The sequence below is a fragment of the Oncorhynchus keta genome, unplaced genomic scaffold, assembly GCF_023373465.1.
Source record: "Oncorhynchus keta strain PuntledgeMale-10-30-2019 unplaced genomic scaffold, Oket_V2 Un_contig_6766_pilon_pilon, whole genome shotgun sequence".
Taxonomy (NCBI): Eukaryota; Metazoa; Chordata; class Actinopteri; order Salmoniformes; family Salmonidae; genus Oncorhynchus; species Oncorhynchus keta.
The window spans coordinates 936,050-959,431 of record NW_026289049.1 but is presented as its reverse complement, the minus strand read 5'-3'; the positions used below and the strand labels follow the sequence as shown (position 1 = coordinate 959,431).

General features: G+C 40.9%; 2 protein-coding genes across 5 annotated transcripts; one reads left to right on the top strand and one right to left on the bottom strand.

Annotated features, from left to right (window-relative positions):
- The first annotated feature begins 2,622 nt into the window (after window positions 1–2,622).
- On the top strand, window positions 2,623–7,913 carry coro2aa (coronin 2Aa). 2 transcript variants are annotated; one of them, XM_052511375.1, is made up of 3 exons: window positions 2,623–2,778; window positions 3,838–4,100; window positions 4,335–7,913. In XM_052511375.1, exons 1-3 carry the CDS (start codon window positions 2,718–2,720, stop codon window positions 4,464–4,466), a joined length of 456 nt encoding a protein of 151 aa, XP_052367335.1. In that variant the 5' UTR covers window positions 2,623–2,717; the 3' UTR covers window positions 4,467–7,913. The 2 variants fall into 2 exon arrangements, with proteins under 2 accessions (XP_052367335.1, XP_052367336.1); XM_052511376.1 differs by having other exon boundaries at window positions 2,638–2,778; window positions 3,838–4,082.
- An 8,688-nt stretch (window positions 7,914–16,601) lies between these two features.
- Window positions 16,602–21,939, bottom strand: anp32b (acidic (leucine-rich) nuclear phosphoprotein 32 family, member B). Of its 3 annotated transcripts, none has more exons than XM_052511393.1 (7): window positions 21,736–21,939; window positions 19,315–19,464; window positions 18,898–19,020; window positions 18,452–18,638; window positions 17,690–17,781; window positions 17,533–17,596; window positions 16,602–17,214 (listed from the first exon to the last, which is right to left on the bottom strand). In XM_052511393.1, exons 1-7 carry the CDS (start codon window positions 21,787–21,789, stop codon window positions 17,129–17,131), a joined length of 756 nt encoding a protein of 251 aa, XP_052367353.1. In that variant the 5' UTR covers window positions 21,790–21,939; the 3' UTR covers window positions 16,602–17,128. The 3 variants fall into 3 exon arrangements, with proteins under 3 accessions (XP_052367353.1, XP_052367354.1, XP_052367352.1); XM_052511394.1 differs by having other exon boundaries at window positions 16,602–17,211; window positions 21,736–21,938; XM_052511392.1 differs by lacking the exon at window positions 21,736–21,939 and adding an exon at window positions 19,708–20,551.
- Window positions 21,940–23,382: the final 1,443 nt, after the last annotated feature.

Below are 23,382 nucleotides of genomic sequence, written 5' to 3'. Positions count from 1 at the left end.
TCTACTGAGCACTAGAACACAATGTAGTGATAATCACAATCTACTGAGCACTAGAACACAATGTAGTCACAATCTACTGAGCACTAGAACACAATGTAGTCACAATCTACTGAGCACTAGATCACAATGTAGTCACAATCTACTGAGCACTAGAACACAATGTAGTCACAATCTACTGAGCACTAGAACACAATGTAGTCACAATCTACTGAGCACTAGAACACAATGTAGTCACAATCTACTGAGCACTAGAGCACAATGTAGTCACAATCTACTGAGCACTAGAACACAATGTAGTCACAATCTACTGAGCACTAGAACACAATGTAGTCACAATCTACTGAGCACTAGAACACAATGTAGTCACAATCTACTGAGCACTAGAACACAATGTAGTCACAATCTACTGAGCACTAGAACACAATGTAGTCACAATCTACTGAGCACTAGAACAAAATGTAGTCACAATCTACTGAGCACTAGAGCACAATGTAGTCACAATCTACTGAGCACTAGAACACAATGTAGTCACAATCTACTGAGCACTAGAACACAATGTAGTCATAATCTACTGAGCACTAGAACACAATGTAGTCACAATCTACTGAGCACTAGAACACAATGTAGTCACAATCTACTGAGCACTAGAACACAATGTAGTGATAATCTACTGAGCACTAGATCACAATGTAGTCACAATCTACTGAGCACTAAAACACAATGTAGTGATAATCTACTGAGCACTAGATCACAATATAGTCAATCTACTGAGCACTAGAACACAACATAGTCACAATCTACTGAGCACTAGAACACAATGTAGTCACAATCTACTGAGCACTAGAGCACAATGTAGTCACAATCTACTGAGCACTAGAACACAATGTAGTCACAATCTACTGAGCACTAGAACACAATGTAGTCACAATCTACTGAGCACTAGAACACAATGTAGTCACAATCTACTGAGCACTAGAGCACAATGTAGTCACAATCTACTGAGCACTAGAGCACAATGTAGTCACAATCTACTGAGCACTAGAGCACAATGTAGTCACAATCTACTGAGCACTAGAACACAATGTAGTCACAATCTACTGAGCACTAGAACACAATGTAGTCACAATCTACTGAGCACTAGAGCACAATGTAGTCACAATCTACTGAGCACTAGAACACAATGTAGTCACAATCTACTGAGCACTAGAACACAATGTAGTCACAATCTACTGAGCACTAGAACACAATGTAGTCACAATCTACTGAGCACTAGAGCACAATGTAGTCACAATCTACTGAGCACTAGAACACAATGTAGTGATAATCTACTGAGCACTAGAGCACAATGTAGTCACAATCTACTGAGCACTAGAACACAATGTAGTCACAATCTACTGAGCACTAGAACACAATGTAGTCACAATCTACTGAGCACTAGAACACAATGTAGTCACAATCTACTGAGCACTAGAACACAATGTAGTCACAATCTACTGAGCACTAGAACACAATGTAGTCACAATCTACTGAGCACTAGAGCACAATATAGTCACAATCTACTGAGCACTAGAACACAATGTAGACACAATCTACTGAGCACTAGAACACAATGTAGTCACAATCTACTGAGCACTAGAACACAATGTAGTGATAATCTACTGAGCACTAGATCACAATGTAGTCACAATCTACTGAGCACTAAAACACAATGTAGTGATAATCTACTGAGCACTAGAGCACAATACAGTCAATCTACTGAGCACTAGAACACAATGTAGTCACAATCTACTGAGCACTAGAACACAATGTAGAGAGCACTAGAACACAATGTAGTCACAATCTACTGAGCACTAGAACACAATGTAGTCACAATCTACTGAGCACTAGAGCACACAATCTACTGAGCACAGAACACAATGTAGTCACAATCTACTGAGCACTAGAACACAATGTAGTCACAATCTACTGAGCACTAGAACACAATGTAGTCACAATCTACTGTAGTCACAATCTACTGAGCACTAAAACACAATGTAGTCACAATCTACTGAGCACTAGAACACAATGTAGTCACAATCTACTGAGCACTAGAGCACAATGTAGTCACAATCTACTGAGCACTAGAGCACAATATAGTCACAATCTACTGAGCACTAGAACACAATGTAGACACAATCTACTGAGCACTAGAACACAATGTAGTGATAATCTACTGAGCACTAGATCACAATGTAGTCACAATCTACTGAGCACTAGAACACAATGTAGACACAATCTACTGAGCACTAGAACACAATGTAGTCACAATCTACTGAGCACTAGAACACAATGTAGTGATAATCTACTGAGCACTAGATCACAATGTAGTCACAATCTACTGAGCACTAGAACACAATGTAGTCACAATCTACTGAGCACTAGAACACAATGTAGTCACAATCTACTGAGCACTAGAACACAATGTAGTCACAATCTACTGAGCACTAGATCACAATGTAGTCACAATCTACTGAGCACTAGAACACAATGTAGTCACAATCTACTGAGCACTAAAACACAATGTAGTGATAATCTACTGAGCACTAGAACACAACATAGTCACAATCTACTGATCCAAATGCTTTATCGCAATGTAGTGAAAACATGACAAACTCGGCATCAACTGTGTGTATTTGCATCCCCTGTAGTCGGAGTCGTACCAGGATGACATCTACCCCATGACGGCGTCGAGCGCGGCCGCCATGTCGGCCGAGGAGTGGCTTAGCGGCATTGACAAAGGTCAGAGGTCACCACCACAGAGAGAGGGTGGTCGTGGGGATAGGCAGGGTTATCGTATGCTGTCCATAGTTTAGTAACATGAATAGTAACATGAATTATGCAATGGGGAAACTGCAATAGAAAAGCACAAGTAGCTGGCTATACTGAGGAAACGAAGAACTGTATTCAAAAGGGATTTGTACATTATCAGTAATATACGTATATTCAAGGGATATTTATACATTATGTATCAAAATGTGTATTGTGTATTTCAATATGATCAGAATACGGATTATCAGTGTAAGGGGTCAGCCATCAGACATGCAGGCTCTTTCATTTACAGCAAGGTCACATTGCTGTCTCTCAATCCAAGGTCCTAATAGGGCCTAATGCTGATTATTAGTTCTCTGTTTGAGATAACATGGATTCCATTTGCTGCCCCCTACAGTGGAAAGGTCAAAGGAGGATCAAGATGTCCCTTTAGCTGACCATGAAATCTGTTTACCTTCAGTAGATGCAGACCTGGGTTCAAATATTATTTAAAATCTTTCAAAAATATGGAGCATTTTGCTTTAGCCTGCCTGGAGTACCAGATGGGCGGGGTTTGCAGTTTTGATACTATTCTATTGGTTCCATTGCCCCTGGCAAACTCAATTTAGCCCAGTTGAAGTATTTCAAATAGTGTTTGAACCCATGTCTGCCTAAAAGCCTCAGCTGCATCCTATTTGCTCCTCTACGAGATGTGATATTCTCATTTGTCATGTGAATGGCCAGGAAGTTGCCAATTATGCACCATTCATACAATATATACTACCCTGCAATGTCCTGTGCAAAGAAGACCCTGTAGAGTTTATATTCCATCGTCCACTATCATGTCTTTGAACCTTGATTTGGTTATAAATTGTGTTCGTAATTCAAATGTTCTGATGTTAAAGAATATATATATGTGTTGACCTTCAAAGAAATCTCGACAATGATAGCATTGTGTTGTGTTATCATCAACCAACCATATGTGAGACAGTAAGAAGGTAATCATTACATTAACATCATGTTTGCTCTCTCACCTTCCACCTCCACTAGGCCCGGTGCTCCAGTCTCTGAAGCCTGGGAGTCGAGTACCGGACTCCTACCCGGAGCTGAGCTCCGGCCTGGGCAGTAAGGGGCTGGGCAACTCCCTGGGCACTCGGAGGTCCCAGAGCAGACCAGGCCAACTGCAGCTGGCGTACATCCAGGACCAGCTTGGCAACAAGGAGTGCAGGAGTAAGACGTCTGTCAGCAACGGACAGGACCCCACGCTCTGCTCGCCTCCCAAAACAGAGAACGAGGTATGGGGCGGTTTCGATGTGAGTTACCCAGCTTGGCTGTATACCATTCTACTGTGGGCTGGGGAAGGTTTAGTCTATGGAGGCTGAACTGACTGTATCCTATCCCATCATGGGTAGGGTAGGAGTTTTGTAGGTGACTATATAGGGTCAGAAAATATGCTGGCCCTAGTCTTGCACTCACCAACATTCTTTCTCAACGTGTGTTCCGTGTGTGTATGTGTGTTTGTGTGTGTGTGTGTGTTGGGTGTGCAGCTGCGTCTGAAGTTCCACAAGCAGCAGGAGGAGATCCGGCGTCTGCGGGAGATGCTCAACCAGAGGGACGTACGCATCAAGCAGCTGGAGCTGGAGATCAACAACGTGAGGAATTCCCAGGACTCGCACTGAGAAGAGGCTCCTCTTGCCCCCTCCGTCGTACCAAGCCACCCTCACCTCTCCCTGGATTACTCTCTGACCACCCCCTCCCCCGCTCTCTCACCCTGGGGGTCTCACTGTAATTAACACCCCTCGACCCCCACCTTCCTTACCCTAAAGACAAGGGCCCTTCCCAGGGGCCTCGCTGTCTCATCGCAGAACACTATCTGTCTCTGTGGATGGGGCAAAGCCTCACAAGGGTTTCTCATGTCCCCCATATATGTACATACACCGATAGACTCTCAGTCACTCCTCAATATGTATCATATTTTAATGCTACTGCATCAACATACATGTAAGCCGCTTGTCCCTCTCCCTGCTCCTCTCCCCAAAGTCACTTTTCCTTTTTCCTTTTGTACACTTCAGAGCTATGCAAGTTTGATGTATTTTAGTTTTGTTTTTGTGGTAAAAAAAAACAAACATGTTTATGCCCTTTTTATTTGAAAACGAATGAAAATAAGATGTACGTGCCTGTCTTTAAAAGATGCTGTGGTTGTCTGCTGGTTATATTTGAATGTTGTCCGGATGGGAGCAGATGTCACACATGATTGTAAGATACACTGAATTGATTTCCTATGCTTTGTGATTTTGCATATTTAAACAACTGTACATGGATGGATGCTGGTGGAGATGTCTGCGGTGATGTCTACATCTAGAATGACAGAGTATATGTGTGGGTGAGAGAGAGACAGGGGGAAAGAGACGTGCGTCATTTTGTATATATTGAGTCAATTTGGGTCTTTTCCATTTAAAGGTAGACTCAGCGATATGACGTAGATGCAGAAAGTAAACATAGTGGGTCAATTTCCACAACAACTAAGGGCGTTGAAGCGCTTGGCGAAACCTCTCCGCTTTATTTTGTCCCGCTACCGCTGTGTGAACAGCGTGAAGCGAACCCGTGCACATGCGCAGATACAGTGTGTGACTGTGTGAGAACGAAGTCTTGCATCTCACTCGTCACAATATCTGCGGTGCTGCTCGTGGCAACGTCATTTCACTGAGTCCAACTTTAATGAAGCTGCGTTTTGTTTTAATGACTGGTAAACTGGTGAAAGATCAATCAACTGAAAGAACAATCGTTTCCCAGCAGCTTTTAAATACACCATTTATTTTTCCCGAAAGCAGCACAGGGAATCTCACTTGTCGTTTTTAAAATTGCATTTATTTATTCTGTTTTTTTTAATTTGTTGACAAAAAAAAAAGGTAGTATGGAATGATGACCAATTACAGAGGCATGTTTTCACACCAGTGGTCACAGCCATGCTTCAGGCACACCATTGAGTATGTCTAACACTATCAGATAACACACACACCACATCATGTAGGGAGTGGGTTGGTAGGGCACACAAAGTTTTACTGTTTGCTGCTGGTCCATCCGTTTTCATTGGTCCGAAGCCACTGTGTAAAAGTAGGAATGATTGTTTTAAAAAAGGGATTGAATGAACCTCAAAAAGCCATTGTGTAATATATGACTTAACAGGGAACATGATAACTGTGTTGTTAATGTGTAAGTGCTGACCAAAGTGATTGGGTTGTCTATTGAAAACAACAGAGGAAACTGTAAAAGGGAATATATGTGTTTGGAGCAGGCTCATTTGTTCAGGATAACACTAAGCCTTTGTTTTTGATATGATGTCCATTGCTTTTGTGATGCATTACAGAGGAGGCTGGTTGGAGGATCTGTAGGAGGACATGCTCATTTTAATGGTTGGAATGGAATGAATGTAACAGAGTCAAACATGTGTTTGATATCATTCCATTTGTTCCATTCCAGCCATCACAATGAGCCCATCCTCCTATAGCTCCTCCCGCCAGCCTCCTCTGCAAGTACTTACTTGGTGGTTCATAATATTTTGAAATGGAAATACTATGGCAAGAAATGGGATTGGAACTGCTCTGTAATTGTGCATCATAATATGTTAGTTAGACAATCAGAGACCCACTGCCCCTGTCCAAAGAAAAGCAAGAGGCCAACGTTTGACTGTATATCGAATATCGACATTTTACACAAGCACGGCACACATATGCCAAAATATAATTGTGAGCTATTCAACACTTGTGAGGAGGCATCTAGAGAAGACATCCCCTATTCCCATAGAGAACCGTGGTCAAAGAGCAGCATGAGGGCAAGCCAACCATTGTCACCGCTAGTATAGATTTATTAATAAAACATTAACATGTAACTGCATATGCTTGGATAATATTTCACTAAGTGGGCCAGGGCACCTGCAATGTGTTTGGTTTTAGCCTTATTTGTCAGCTCATAAATGCTATTGTATGTAGGCCAATGTAGCTCAGTCAGAGTATTGCCATTTGAAGGGTAATATTTCTAAATGGTACTTGACTGAATGGAGTCACTACTTAGCTAATGGCACCTTAGGGAAGACAGTCTCAGAAACAATCCGGAAAGCGACTGTTATTGTAATCCAGATGGTCATTGTGGAGTGCATGTAGTCTATCTTGTCTAGCTAGCTTGGCATGTGTACTTTAGCAATAAGTCTCTCGGTCTTTTGTAGACCTTTTGCATTTACTGCCAACTACAATGGCTAGATATCTGGCAATCACATCCCTGTACTACTACTTTGGTGCTTGGGCCTCTTTAAGCATTGTAGACTTCACCGACTACTGTATCCCATTTTTCTTCAGAAAAGATACGACCAAATCACAAAGTCCATTCCAGGGACTTGATGGCATTTTAAATCCCCAAACTGTCTGTGTGTACCATTTACATTTTTACAGAAGCAATATTTTAGCAGTAGAAAGAGCAGTAGTTTGAGGGGCATACACTACGATCACTAGCATTATCTTGCTCATTGGAAACAAGGACATATGTATAAATAAGTTGAAAATAGAGGGTTTCTGCTGGGCAATATCATGACTGAGCCTTACTGTGCCTAAGAATCAAGCTGCAATTTTAGTTTTCTTTTGTATAGGTATTATGATGTCTTTCAGAACGAATATTATTATTAGTGTTCACACAACTCACAAATACAGTGAACAATTTATGAAATGATTCTAATTTTGTTCCTGTTATGTTTAATATTGTTTTTATATATATCAAGAACTACATCAGGTGTAGAGAATAAAAAAAATAGGTGAAAACATTACTTTGGATAATTTACGTCTTTTTTCAAGTCTTTTGATACACATTTGAAGTCCCGCCCAGTTGACTACTTCAAAATTGTGAAAGTCCTCAATGGCATTTCCCATGCTAAAACAGGCTTGTGTGCACTAGGACTCCATCTATCTCTATGGTTCAGGTGCATTATGACAAAGAGGAAGAGGGAGATCCAACTACCGGAAAATCTGACTCCCTCCAGCAGGTGGCATTTTTTGTTGTTGTTTAGCACACCAAGGAGTTTTTGTATGGAGGTCAATGAGAAAATGTCACATTTTGTCAATAAAACAATGAATGGCTTATTTGCTATGTTTGTTTTAAAATACGTTTTCGTAATGCTTAGGTGGTTGCAAGTGTACTGATATAAGTAAGACACGTGACATCCCGGCTACTTTATATCGGTGTTGTCTCGAGATGACTATGCACATTCATGGCATGAGGCTAGTAGCATAGCATCTTTCTCCATTGAATACAGGTGGTTGACGTCAACATAATGAGATGTATCTACCAATCCAAAGAAAGGATAGGCGGGAGCTAGACACCCCATCGGGAGCTAGACACCCCACCGGGAGCTAGACACCCCAGCTTTGTGGACGAAGACTCCCATTGTTAGGGTGGACAGACAACTATCTTATCCATACTCTTAAAAAAAAAATTGTACCCCTTTTTCTCCCCAATTGGTAGTTACAGTCAAAGGCCGAGAGCCGTGCATCCTCCGAAACGCTTCTTGATGCAATGCCCACTTAATCCGGAAGCCAGCCAGTGTCGGACGAAACACTACACCTTGTGACCCGTGTCAGCGTGCTCTGCACCTGGCCCACCACAGGAGTCGCTAGTGCACGATGGGACAAGGACATCCCTCCCGGCCAAACCTTCCCCTAACCCGGACGACGCTGGGCCAATTGTGTGCCGCCCCATGGGTCTCCTGGTCGCGGCCGGCTGGGACAGAGCCTGGACTCGAACCCAGAATCTCTAGTAGCACAGCTAGTGATGCAGTGCCTTAGACCACTGCGCCACTCGGGAAGCACCCTGTATATCCATAATCTTTTATGAGGAAGGGGAAGGCCTTGCATTCAGGAAGTTGTGGGGACAAACCATAGAGATTAATAGGGGACACATTATTTGATTTGATTTATTAGGATCCCCATTAGCTAGCGGCAATGGTGACATCTAGTCTTACTGGGGTCCGGCACATAACGAAAAAGACAAAATACTTGACAATTTACATATATTAACATGCAGTGTGTGTGTGTGTGTGTGTGTGTGTGTGTACATACATGTTAGTACATACACACAACGAGTAGGTTACATGGGGGAGAGGTGTTGTGCCATGAGGTGTTGCTTTATTTGTTTTTTTAAACCAGGTTTTCTGTTCACTTGCTCTATACAAGATGGAAGGGAGTTCCATGCACTCATGGCTGTGTATAATACTGTATGTTTCCTTGAATTTGTTCTGGACCTGGGGACTGTGAAAAGACCCCTGGTGGCATGTCTGGTGGGGTAAGTGTGTGTGTCAGTGCTGTGTGTAAGTTGACTATGCAAATTGGAATTTACAACACATTAATGTTTCTTATAAAAACAAGAAGTGAAGCAGTAAGTATTTCCTTAACTCTTAACCAAGAGAGACTGGCATGCATAGTATTAATATTAGCCCTCCAATTACCATGAAGAGCAAGACGTGCTGCTCTGTTCTGGGCCAGCTGCAGCTTAACTAGGAATTTCTTTGCAGCACTTGACCATATGACTGGAAAATAATCAAGATAAGACTAAACTAGAGCCTGCAGGACTTGCTTTGTGAAATGTGTTGTCAAAAAGCAGAGCATCTCTTTATTACGGACAGACCTCTCCCCATCTTTGCAACCATTGAATCTATATGTTTTGACCATGACAGTTTACAATCTAAGGTAACATCCAAGTAATTTAGTCTCAACTTGTTCAACAGCCACACCATTCATTCCCAGATTCAGCTGAGGTCTAAAATATAGGGAATGATTTGTACCAAATATAATGCTCTTAGTTTTAGAGATGTTCAGGACTAGTTTATTACTGGCCACCCATTCCAAAACAGACTGCAACTCTTTGAAAAGGGTTGCAGTGACTTCATTAGCTGTGGTTGCTGATGTGCATAGGGTTGAATCATCAGCATACATGGACACATATGCTTTGTTTAATGCCAGTAGTAGGTCATTGGTAAAAATAGAAAGAGTAGAGGGCCTAGAGAGCTGTCCTGCAGTACACCACACTTTACATGTTTGACATTAGAGATGTTTCCATTAAAGAAAACCCTCTGAGTTATATTAGATAGCTCTGAATCCACGATATGGCAGAGGTTGAAAAGCCATAACACATACAGTACCAAGTACCAAGTTTGGACACACCTACTCATTCCAGGGTTTTTCTTTATTTTCTTCATTGTGGAACATTAGTGAAGACATCAAACTATGAAATAACACATGTAATCATATAGTAACCAAAAAGGTGTTAAAACCTCTCTAGGGTATGAGGGACGCTAGCGTACCATCTGGCCAACATCCAGTGAGATTGCAGAGCGCAAAATTCAAATACAGAAATACTCATTATAAAACATATTTTACATAGGTTTAAAGATTAACTTATTGTGAATCCAACCATGGTGTCAGATTTTTTTAATGCTTTATGGTGAAAGCATACCTTATGATTATTTGAGAACATATAGCCCAGTTGACAAATTATTACAAACAGTAACCAGCCAAGCAGAAGTGTTACAAAACTCAGAAATAGAGATAAAATGAATCCTTTACCTTTGATGATCTTCATATGGTTGCACTCAGAAGACATTCATTTACTCAACAAATGTTCCTTTTGTTCTATAAAGTCTCTTTATATCCAAAAACCTCAGTTTTGTTTGCGCGTTTTCTTCAATAATCCACAGGCTCAAACGCCGTCAAAACAGGCAGACAAAAAAATCCAAATTGTATCCATAAAGTTCATAGAAACATGTCAAACGATGTTTATATTCAATCCTCAGGTTGTTTTTAGCCTAAATGATCTATAATATTTAAACCGGACAATAACGTTGTCAATATAAAAGGTAAACAAGAAATGCACTCTCTCGGGATTGCGCATGAAAAAGCTCTGTGACACGTCAGGGTCCACTCATTCAGACTGGTCTTACTCCCTCATTTATAAGAATACTGAAACCATTTATAAAGACTGTTGACGTCTAGTGGAAGGCATAGGAACTGCAAATTGAATCCTAAATCAATGGATACTGTAATGGCATTGAATAGAAAACTACAAAATCCACCCCAAAAATACTTCTTGAATGGATTTGTCTCAGGTTTTCCCCTGCCAAATCAGTTCTGTTATACTCACAGACACTGTTTTAACAGTTTTGGAAACTTTAGAGTGTTTTCTATCCAAATCTACCAGTTATATGCATATCATATCTTCTGGGCCCGAGTAGCAGGCCGTTTAATTTGGGCATGCTTTTCACCCAAAATTCTGAATGCTGCCCCCTACCCTAGAGAAGTTAAACAAATCAAAATATTTTGGGGTGGTTACAAAATGATTCCATATGTGTTATTTCATAGTTTTGATGTCTTCATTATTAGGTTGCAAGTTCAAATCCCCGAGCTGACAAGGTACAAATCTGTCATTCTGCCCCTGAACAGGCAGTTAACCCACTGTTCCTAGGCCGTCATTGAAAATAAGAATTTGTTCTTAACTGATTTGCCTAGTTAAATAAAGGATTAAAAAAAATAATACAAATAAAATAAAAATCTAGAAGTTAGAAAATAGAAAATAGTAAAAAATCAAGAAAAACCCTTGAATGAGTAGGTGTGTCCAAACTTTTGACTGGTATTGTACGTTTTCAAAATACAGGTTATGGTCAATAATATCAAAGGCTGTACTGAAATCTAACAGTACAGCTCCCACAATCTTCTTGTGATCACTTTCTTTCAACCAATCATGAGTACATGTTGAATGCCCTTCTCTATAAGCATGCTGAAAGTCTGTTGTTAATTTGTTTACAGAGAAATAGCATTGTATTTGGCATTTGGTGTAACACAATATTTTCCAACAGTTTGCTAAGAGCTTGCAGCTAGCTGTTAGAACAGTAAAGGCCACTTTACCACTCTTGGGTAGCGGAATGACTTTGGCTTCCCTCCAGGCCTGAGGACAAAGACTTTCCTCTAGGCTCAGATTAAAGACATGACAGATAGGAGTGGCTATAGAGTCAGCTACCATCCTCAGTAGCTTCCTGTCTAAGTTGTCAATGCCAGAAGGTTTGTCATTATTGATCGATAACAATAATATTTCCACCTCTCCCACACTAACTTTACAAAATTCTAACTTGCAATGCTTTTATTTTATTATTTTTATTTTTATGCATTAATACAATGGCTCACGATTCTTTGTCGGCATTTCCTGCTTACGTTTGCCCACTTTGCCAATAAAGTAATCATTAAAATAATTGGCAACATAATCATTTCTGCCCATAATTTCATTTAAAGTATTCCAAAGCTTTTTTTTTTCCATCATTCTTTATATCATTAATTTTGGATTCATAATACAGTTTCTTCTTCTTTTGTTGAGTCACATCATTTCTCCATTTTCAGTTAGTCAGCCAGTCAGATGTGCAGCCAGAATTATTAGCCACTCCTTTTGCCCCATCTCTTTCAACCATACAGTTGTTTAATTCCTATGGAGCCTTAACAAGTTCTAACAGTCAGTTTATTAACAGGTGCATGTTTATCAATAATTGGAAGAAGCAATTTCATAAATGCATCAAGTGCAGCATCTGGATGCTCTTTATTAATCACACCAGACCAGCAAATATTTTGAACATCATCCGCATAAGAGTCACAGCAAAATCTGTGTACACTATTTTAAGCCCAGCTTTTGGAACTTTGGCTTTCCTGGATACAGCTACTATATTGTGATCACTGCATCCAATGGGTACGGATATAGCTTTACAACAAAGTTCTACAGTGTTAGTACAAATGTGATCAATACATGTGGATGATCTTGTTCCTGTAGTGTTTGTAAACACCCTGGTAGGTTGATTAATAACCTGAACCAGATTACAGACACGGGTTAAAATGAGAAACTTCCTCTTGAGCAGACAGCTTGATGAAACCAGTCAATATTCAGGTCCTTGAGAAAGTAGACCTGTTTACATCACATACTGTACACTATAAAGCATTTCACACATATTATTTAGATACTGGCTGTTAGCACTTGGTGGCCTATAGCAACACCCCAAAATAAAAGGCTTTAGATGTGCCAGGTGAACCTGCAACCACAACACTTCAATAACACTTGGCATAAGATTTTCTCTAAGCATTACTGGGATATGGCTCAGAATATATATAGCAACACCTCCCCCATAAGCATTCCTGTCTCTTCTATAGATGTTATATCCTTGCATTGCTACTGTTGTATCATAAAATTGATTATCTAAGAAATGGCTAATATGAATGTTATCTGATGTTATTGATTTCATTAACCTTATTTCTAAGGCTATATATCTTAGTACGGGATATTTTCAGCCCTTTCCTGGGTAGTGTTACATTTGGATATGTTACACCCATTTTCCTAACCAGGGAGAAGTCTGGTTGATAGTGGTCTGCGGTCTAACTAAAATGAAATAACCCCAGGTGTGTTCTCATTCTCAACCCAAGGTGTGTTCTCATGCTGCCTTGGCAGCAGCTAATGGGGATCCATTATAAATACAAATACAAATTCCCTATTCAAATAACCTTAGTTTAACCTGACCCGTTATCAGACACATGGAAAGAAAATGCACACTGCAAAATTTCTCATTTCAGAAATTATATTAAGTATGGAAAAGCAACACCTCTCTCAGCAAATAGACATATTCATAAATCGTATAAGATATTCAATTGCGGGTAAACATAAACCAGTCAGTATGGCACCAAGTCAACCAATAGATTAAAACCATATCACTGTCATTCACCATACATGTAAAAACATACACATTCAATAATAGTCAAAACGGTTGCAACCTTTAAAAAACTTAACTATCAGAGCTCTGCAATGTAATAACTTTTACTACGTTGCAGAACTGTGCTTTGTGTTTGTGTGTGTGTGGCTTCTGGAGCGGGAGTCCCAATGCAGGCGAGAGCGGTCCGTATTCAGTGCAGTGGTGAGAAACAGAGGGATCGCTTTTCTAATTAGCCAGATGATGTTTCTTCACGAGACTCAGAGGAAACCCTAGTATTTCCTGGAATCTAGTGTCACTATCTGAGCTCATCCTAAACTACTTTGACACACAGTACTCACTATAGAAGTGTCTCTGCCCCACGGCTATTGTCATTTGTTCCCTTCACTTCCCCTACTATCCCTCTGATTGGCTAAGGCAGAAAAGGGGATTACCTCTGGGTTACAGATATGACCTGTTTCAACATGGACATTGAGGGTGTCCACGATTTTAAAGTAGCCAACTGGGTAGGGTTTCCTATTAGTTGGGAGCAATCAGCCAATGCAGAATATGAAAATGTAATACTTTAAAATGGAGATAGCCTCAATGGCGCTGCCCATGCTGTCACAGACACTATAATGGCACAGATACAAAGATGAGTCCTCTATCAAACCCTCTCCTCTTTTCCCCATTTCAGCATTTCTTCATATCAAATGAATGCAGAGAACAGTTTGAAGTGTGAATGGGCATCTAACCCTGTGGAAAGGCTGGTCCCCCTGGAGCACAAGGTTGTAGGTTCATATAAACTCAGCAAAAAAAGAAATGTCCTCTTACTGTCAACTGTGTTTATTTTCAGCAAACTTAACATGTGTAAATATTTGTATGAACACAACAAGATTCAACAACCGAGACATAAGTTGAACAAGTTCCACAGACATGTGACTAACAGAAATTGAATAATGTCTCCCTGAACAAAGGGGGGGGTCAAAATCAAAAGTAACAGTCAGTATCTGGTGTGGCCACCAGCTGCATTAAGTACTACAGTGCATCTCCTCCTCATGGACAGCACCAGATTTGCCAGTTCTTGCTGTGAGATGTTACCCTACTCTTCCACCAAGGCACCTGTAAGTTCCCGAACATTTCTGGGGGGAATGGCCCGAGCCCTCACCCTCACCCTCCGATCCAACAGGTCCCAGACGGGCTTAATGGGATTGAGATCCGGGCTCTTTGCTGGCCATGGCAGAACACTGACATTCCTGTCTCGCAGGAAATCACACACAGAACGAGCAGTATGGCTGGTGGCATTGTCATGCTGGAGGGTCATGTCAGGATGAGCCTGCAGGAAGGGTACCACATGAGGGAGGAGGATGTCTTCCCTGTAACGCACAGCGTTAAGATTGCCTGCAATGACAACAAGCTCAGTCCATTGATGCTGTGACACACCACCCCAGACAATAACAGACCCTCCACCTCCAAACTGATCTTGCTCCAGAGTACAGGCCTCGTGTAACACTCATTCTTTCGACGATAAACGAGAATCTGACCATCACCCCTGGTGAGACAAAACCGCGACTCGTCAGTGAAGAGCACTTTTTGCCAGTCCTGTCTGGTCCAACGAAGGTGGGTTTGTGCCCATAAGCAACGTTGTTGCCAGTGATGTCTGGTGAGGACCTGCCTTACAAGGCCTACAAGCACTCAGTCCAGCCTCTCTCAGTCTATTGCGGACAGTCAGCACCGATGGAGGGATTGTGCATTCCTGGTGTAACTCGGCAGTTGTTGTTGCCATCCTGTACATGTCCCGCAGGTGTGATGTTCGGATGTACCGATCCTGTGCAGGTGTTGTTACACGTGGCCTGCCACTGCGAGGACGATCAGCTGTCTGCCTGTAGCAGTTTTAGGCATCTCACAGTACGGACATTGCAATTTATTGCACTGGCCACAGATGCAGACCTCATGCCTCGCAGCATGCTTAAGGCACGTTCACACAGATGCGCAGGGATCCTGGGCATCTTTCTTTTGGTGTTTTTCAGTCAGTAGAAAGTTCTCTTTAGTGTCCTTTTCATAACTGTGACCTTAATTGCCTACCGTCTGTAAGCTGTTAGTGTCTTAACGTCCGTTCCACAGGTGCATGTTCATTAATTGTCTATGGTTCATTGAACAAGCATGGGCAACAGTGTTTAAACCCTTTACAATGAAGATCTGTGAAGTTATTTGTATTTTTACAAATTATCTTTGAAAGACAGGGTCATGAAAATGGGCTGTTTCCTTTTTTTGCTGAGTTTACAAGCAGGGCAATGTGGTGGCATTCACACAAAAAAATGGTTATGAATACCTGGGGTCTCCTCTCCTGAGTACAGCAGAGGTTATGGTGGAAAATCCCTGAAAAAAGTAGACTGTTCTTAAAGAGCCCTTTTTACATATTAAAACTAAGTGTCAACTTTTTTTCCGGGGACTTCTCCCCAGATCCACTGCTGGTTAGTGTTCAGGCACCACAGGGGGGAACTCGATCATTTATGGCACCCTTCCGGCCAACATCACCACTTTCTGGCCATCTAATGTTAGGCAGCCACTCCCAGTGGCCTTGATGCGCTCTGTGGCAGTCCTGTGTTAAGGCAACCCTGCTCCAGAGCCAGGACTGGGTTCAACTTTATAATCCCTTGTTTAGGGGGGGGGGTGCTGCACATGCTAAAACAGGCATTTTGGGCACTAGATTCCTCAAAGCAAAACAAATTAGAATTGAACCAATAACCTCTTTTGCAACTCTCAAAGTCAAACATACAAAGAGAAGTGCGAACACATGGCAGCTCTGGGGTTAAAGTGGATTTCACATCTTCCAATTCTTTCCTTCCCTCCCATTCAAAATAATACAATGATGAGGTGCAACATGTCATCTTATAGACTGACTTTGAAGTATCCATTCTGGGGCCTTAGGAAACTAATATTCTATGTAATATAAAAATGAGTGTTACATTTTCCCACTGAGGCAACCTATTGCAATCAGCAGGGGGTGTGACAGACAACTTGCACTTAACTCAGATTCATTCTGGCAGGAAGAGAGCAAAGCTCAAAATTGTAACATTTTATTTACAAAGTAGTTTGGTCATACAGGAAGTAAAAATGTAGCTACAACCTTGATTTGTGCAACAGGCGGCCACAAAATCATAGCTCGCTCATCACACAGCTGCTATAGCAATCATTTTATTGGGGGGGATAAGGAACAAAATAAAGCAAAGACAAAAGAAGAGGGGGAAGAAATAATAAATCCAACAACTTAAAATATAAATTCATCCAACAAAATATTAAAAGCACAGACCCAAAACTAGATACCAGTCCCAAAGTCCTCACACAGGTATACATAAAGGGGGAGTTGACAGTGAAATTGTGGAATGCGGAGTGGTGCGCTGCTTGAGAACCTTGGGAATGGCTCTCGGTTCCATCGGGAGCAGGCAGCTCCACTCGGACCACCCATCCGGTACAGTCTTTCCCCACACGGGGACTCAAAAGCTGGGGGGGAAAGAGGCGTGGCGTAGGCAGGGTGTAAGGGTGGAGAGGGAAGGGGTTGGTAACTTGACAGGCTCTTGTTTTTTGCTCTTAATCGTCGTCCTCGTCGTCATCATCATCGTCATCTTCATCATCGGGTTCTCGCTTTCTCTTCTCGCCTTTGACAGCCTCAACTTCTAGGGGAAATGAGAAAGTTATTACACGGTACTTAGTAAAGTATCCGAAAGTTAAACTTTTTAACACGAGTTTCAGACATGAGCTCGTGACAAAAAGTATTTTAATTGAATTTTACCTTTATTTAACCAGGCAAGTCAGTTAAGAACAAATTCTTATTTTCAATGACGGCCTAAGAACAGTGGGTTAACTGCCTGTTCAGGGGCAGAACGACAGACTTGTACCTTGTCGGCTCGGGGGTTTGTACTTGCAACCTTCCGGTTACTAGTCTAGCGCTCTAACCACTAGGCTACCCTGCCGCGGGTATGACAATGACATACCCTCTTCATCGTCGTCCTCATCATCCTCATCTTCAACTTCACCTTCAATGCCAAGGTCTTCCTCCTGGAGAGAAGGGACAGAGCAGGTCAGAATCAACCATATGCCCTCTGTTGATCTTTTAAACCATTGAGTCAAACAAACCAAGAAGGGGGTTACCTCCTCATCGCCGCTGACCTCATCTTCCTCCTCTCCTTCTACTCCCTCTTCATCGTCATCATCCTCCTCATCCAAGTCTTCCTCCTCATCTTCTAAAAAAAACAAAATAAATGCATCAGTTTTCGATTCAGAGCAATTGAATAATTTATCTGAGCAAACCAAAAACCTTTCAATATAGAAATTCAAAGAATACATTAGAACCATTTAGATATAATAAATTGGAAGGTTGTGCAGGACTATGGTAGATGAAGGAATCAATCTCTATTTTCAGACTTAGAGTATTTATCTGGTCAATGTCTGTGTATTATGTCAGTTTGCAACAGTGTGTTATGTGAAAATGTGATAATATTATAAATTGTATTTGAATGTTTAAGGACTCTTGGTAGATTAGTCCAACTGAGGATTAAAAGAGATCCTAACAAAAATCTAATCACATCCATTGTCAGTTATCACACAGACACATGCCGACAAACAGTACAAATACACAATAAAATTCCCTTGCATGACAAAACACCCACGATATACTATTATGGATTCTAATATATAGTAATATATGCCATTTAGCAGATGCTTTTATTCAAAACGACTTAGTCACGGGAGCATACATGTATGGGTGATTCCGGGAATCAAACTTACTATCCTGATGTTGCAAGTGTCATGATCTACCAACTGAGCTACAGAAGACCCCCCCCCATTCAACTCACATCTGCACTTCCTCATATTTTTCCCGGAAAACACACACACAAAAGAATGGATGCCCACCCTCATCATCATCATCGTCCACACCGTCGACCTCTCCGTCCGAGTCGGATGCCTCTCGGTCCTCCACGTCGTACCCATCCAGGTAGGTGAGCTGAGGGAGCAGCTTGAACACACTCTCCCTGTAGTCGTTCAGGTTGGTCACCTCACAGTTGAACAAGTCTAGAGACTTCAGGCCATCCAGCTTTTTCTGTGGGACCAAAATGGATGTAGGTTAATTAGGAGGTGAAAAAAAACACTGGCTGAATAAATCTCTAAGTTGATTTTAGAGCACACCTTTGACCATATAGGCTAGCAAACAAATGTTCACTAGAGCCACATAGGGAAACAAATCAGAAATTAGTCTAAAACAGTTGCCTACCAACTATACGAGGAATAGTGTCATTTGAGGCATAGCCTGAGACAGTGTCGCACTGTATTGTGCTCTACCGGGAGTTTGGTGTACCTACCAAAGGTTCCAACGTGCTGATGTCTTTCAGTTTGTTCCCGCTAAGATTTAGATGTGTGAGGTTGGGGAGTTTCTCTGCTAACACGTCAAGGCCACCAGAGATTCTGTTGTCACTGAGTTCCAACTGCAACATAATGTGAAGATATCAGTCACTTCTGTCAACAACAGCAAAAAAACTCCCAAGCAAGTAAGTCTTTCAGAAAACAATGACTATGCCCTAAATGGAAGGAACCCTATTCCTTACACAACAGTGCACTACTTTTGACAAGGGTCCTCAATAGCACACTATATAGGTTGCCATTAGGAACGCATCGTTCTATACCCCCAGGCAGAACTTAAGGTATGTTTTTTAAGGAGTCAACAAAAAATGTTTATACTGTAAGTAACTTGTGTAAAAAAAATATTTAAAAAACATTACCTTTTTGAGTTTCCCAAGTTTGGGAAGGTTGGAGACTGAGATTAGGCCAACGTTTATCAAACTGAGGAATTCCAGATTGACGAATTCTGCTGTGAGACCTTCGATTTTCCCTTCATTTGATCTGCAGTTATCCAGGACAAGTTCTCGTACCTATAAAAATGTACAATTGTAATCCAAAGAAAAGCATATGTATGCATTGTTTACAGATGCACTACAAACTCTAAAATTGAGAATGCACACATATTATAAAAGCTTTATTTTACGCATATATGCAAAAATATGTTAAGAATGGTCACATGTTGGCAACAACAACTTGCGGCATCAAAACAACAACCAAACTACGATCGAATCTAAAGTTCATGATTGAAAAAGGTCAATATACAAAATATGGACCTCAATGACAGGAGTGGTTGTTATTCTGACGTTTTCCTGATTTATGTATGAATACTTGCAACATTTCAATTCCTCACAACAAAATATCATCGTTTAAAAAGTTCACGTGAGGGACAGTCGTTACGCAACCAAAAGCTCGATAAACGGGTTGAAGAAAGTTAACGCTGAACGTCAAATATCATGATTCACACAGTGGCAAAGTGAAACATTGATAAGGCTGTCGAGTAGAGCCATCAATAAAGGTATTTGGTTGCATGATGTTTTATGTCGAGGCACCGCGGTTGTTTCTTTAAACCAGCTGCCACGAGGAAGAACCGCACAATACAGTTCTACCTTCACTTGCCCGCTGTTCAGTCACTAATGACACATGCAATGCTTTTTGTTAGCAAGCTCGCTACAGGCTAGCCATTGCCCTTTTAAGCGCTGCCGTGCAGTTGAGGACCTGCAAGAGAAGCTTGACTGCCCGCCATTACCTACCCTACAGCAATGGAAAGGATTGCAAATATACCGTGTAAAGATAAACTTTCTTATTTTCAAATCGAATTTATTGGGGAAATGGATCATTTAGCCGTCGAGCGAACGACCGATATAACAGTTTGTTACATTAGATCACCGTTTCGTAAACAACGTCGAAGGAAATATTCAGAACGGAAATTAGTCAAACAAAGATGGAGCCTCCTTTCTCCAGAGCTTCAAAGACGGCAGAATGACAACATGGCGATTCCTGAGATACAGTATGCAGAGTTCTCTAAACTCTCCGGAGATGGATGACTGTTTACATGCAGTAATTACGTAAAATCATCCCTTAAAATTAACTTTCAATGTAGAATACTTTTATCAATGTTTGCATGAAAACCAGAGAGCGTCAACGTAGAGTTTTAGCAACACACGCACCGAACGCAGTTTCCTCTGTCTCGTGTCATTCAGGCAGGCTATTGCACGAGCCGACGACCAACACGTTATTCGGAGATTGTCGGTAGCCGAAGCATTAGATATTTTAAATTATTAACATACAAAATACCGAATCTGAACGTGGAGGTTAGCCAGTTTCAATAAGTATTTCGTTTGCTTTCGTGGTAGTTGTGGTGAATAATATGGCGGGAACCAAACATTCGCTGACTGCTACGAATTAGCAACATTAACAAATCAGCTTTAATTTGCGGGAAATGATTTAGTTTATGAATCTCAATTCGAACAATAACATTTGACGGAACGTGAGGTAGGCATGTAACGTTAAATCATCGGCGACATTGTAGCTGGCTAATTTCCTCAACTTCAGTTGATTCTTAGCAAGTAAAGTAATATAAAACGTTTATTGCTAGCTATCGAAAGGGGGGTGTAATTAGTAAGTTGTAACCTACAAGATGTGGATGGCTCGTGAGCACAAACGTTAATGACTAATGTTGTTTGCTTGCTAGCTAGCAAACGAGCTATCTAATGTGTCCCTACCCAATTTGTGGAAAATGTCGAAAAGAAGCCACCCGTGATCTCATGAATGATATCACAAAAGTAGGCATGGTATAAACTTATTTTTGGATTATTGTTGTGGATATAAGTGCATTGTAATAAAGGGCGCCCCATTTTAGAATGTATGCTAGCAACAAACATGGCTACCAAGGTCTATATAAAATAAACCATTCCGTCAATGTCTAACGCATCGTGGAAAAACACGTCTCCTACAACACAGATGTAGAAGTTAACAAATAATTGAGACAACGTTGTTGCATTCGAACCGTGTGTGTGCAACATCTATCTACCCAGTGACTGAAACTGTTAACACTGCAATAATGCCAGAAAGCAAAAATAATGGGCTTTCGAAAGTAACGATTGAATATTGTCTTGTTCCCCCTCACGCCCCAACGGGGACAGTGTAATGTAGCTTGTTACAGTTAAGTATTTTCTGCTCTATTAATAAATGAGAAACATTAAGCCCATGTGGTCACCATTAGCTACACAGGTCACTTGGAAAGCAAAAAAGTAGCAAGCTAGCCAGAAAACTAAAGGTTTGGTTTAAAAGGCACGACTTACATCAGATGGGGTCCTGTTTCTTAGTTCCAAGTGGATCCTCTTCTTCATGTCCATCTCGCCCTACGAAAGTTGAACTTTTATCTTGGGTGTCGGTGTAATTTATATTCAGTCCAAAGGCAGAGAGATGCCCTAATGGAGGAAGAATATGGGACTGTATAATGAACTGAGCCAAACGCCAAGTTACCCGCGGAGAGGAGAAACCATGGAGGGAAACGGGACTAAAACAAAATATATTCTCAATAGCGCCATCTCTGGTCAGAAACGCTCACTGCCGTTAAACAGGCATTGCAGTCACAGAACATGACGCTGCCATGAAACAACTGAGGTATTTCTGGGGGGAAAAGTGATGTATTATGTACAATTCTAAGTTAAAACAACTGTTTTTTGTCAGTCTTTTTATTTGATTATTTTTATGAAAATAACCAGTTTGTAACATTCTGTAATTCGGAGATTATTTGAAACATATTTAACAAATCAATTGATTACATAATCAGAAATCATAACAAAATTGCTAAAGAAAAAACAAATGAAATCAGGACTATTATTTACTTAATTCAAACATCTACAGCAGAGATGTTTGAGCTCCCCTCCTCCCAGCCTTGACCCCACACTTCGAGGGTGTCTCCGGGGTATTTGGGATATGCAAAAAGTACATTTCCATTTCACACATGTATAATACACACTGGTACATGTGTGTAACAGGTCAAACCCAAGCAACCATCTAATTATTGTATTTAAAAAGGCCTTATTTTGAAATTAATAAGATACCTGTTGACAAGGCAGCGGCAAATTAATTTCATAGCATTCTTTGTTTATCAGTACATTTCAACGTAGCCTAAACACATGACATTGTTGTCCTAATGTACATATGCTCAATAAACATTACACCCTATTTAATGTGTCTACACTTATTTCATTTCATAATAATCAGCATCTCAAGCAGTATGACGATGCCCCATAATGTTATAAAATTTGCCCTTTTATTAGAACCGGTAAGTAGAGTGCGTTTATTTGGTTTACAGTGAAGGGAGCATTGTATATGCACACCGTGATGGGGTACTTCTCCCTTACGCTTCCTGCATAGAGACGCAAGATCCCTGAAGCAGAAGAACACACCAGTGTGCCTCCCGCTACCACCAAAGATCACCTTCTCTCTGTCAGGACAAGAAACACTAACACCTATGGCAATTATGAACCAGCAACAAATTACCTTAGTGAAAATTTCTATTCATCAACAAGCCAATTTATTTGTTTACATTTTTTTCAATGAAAGAGTCTCTTGCATCTATAGATGCATCTCTACAAAAGCCTTTCGTAGGATCTAGTCAGGTCACCAATGTGTGTCCTATTCAAGACTAACGGTACCGATACAATTACTATGCTTGAGATAGCTATGTGTTTCTATTTTGGTATGGATTTTAATTAATATGGTGGTAACGTTTGTAAAATCGCAATCACAGCTTTTAAATCACAATATGTAAAACATGAAAGTTTTGTATATTGGATATAAATGTAACTATCTTCTTCAAATCAATGTTCTAAAATAAATGCCATTACAGGACCTACTGTACTATGCTGTACATTTCAACCATGTTTTGAACATAGTAATCGGTAATAGAAAGTATTTACCAGGAGAGGGCACTGCAA

Excerpts from the sequence above, each read along its gene's own strand:
- coro2aa (XM_052511375.1), top strand. The coding sequence starts at position 2,718 with ATGACGGCGTCGAGCGCGGCCGCCATGTCGGCCGAGGAGTGGCTTAGC. Across the intron at positions 2,779-3,837 it reads GCTTAGCGGCATTGACAAAG|GCCCGGTGCTCCAGTCTCTG; the intron begins GTCAGAGGTCAC and ends CACCTCCACTAG. Across the intron at positions 4,101-4,334 it reads AGGTATGGGGCGGTTTCGAT|CTGCGTCTGAAGTTCCACAA; the intron begins GTGAGTTACCCA and ends TTGGGTGTGCAG.
- anp32b (XM_052511392.1), bottom strand. The coding sequence starts at position 19,797 with ATGATATTTTGTTGTGAGGAATTGAAATGTTGCAAGTATTCATACATA. Across the intron at positions 17,782-18,451 it reads GGACGATGATGATGATGAGG|AAGATGAGGAGGAAGACTTG; the intron begins GTGGGCATCCAT and ends TGTTTTTTTTAG. Across the intron at positions 17,215-17,532 it reads TGAGGACGACGATGAAGAGG|AAGTTGAGGCTGTCAAAGGC; the intron begins GTATGTCATTGT and ends CATTTCCCCTAG.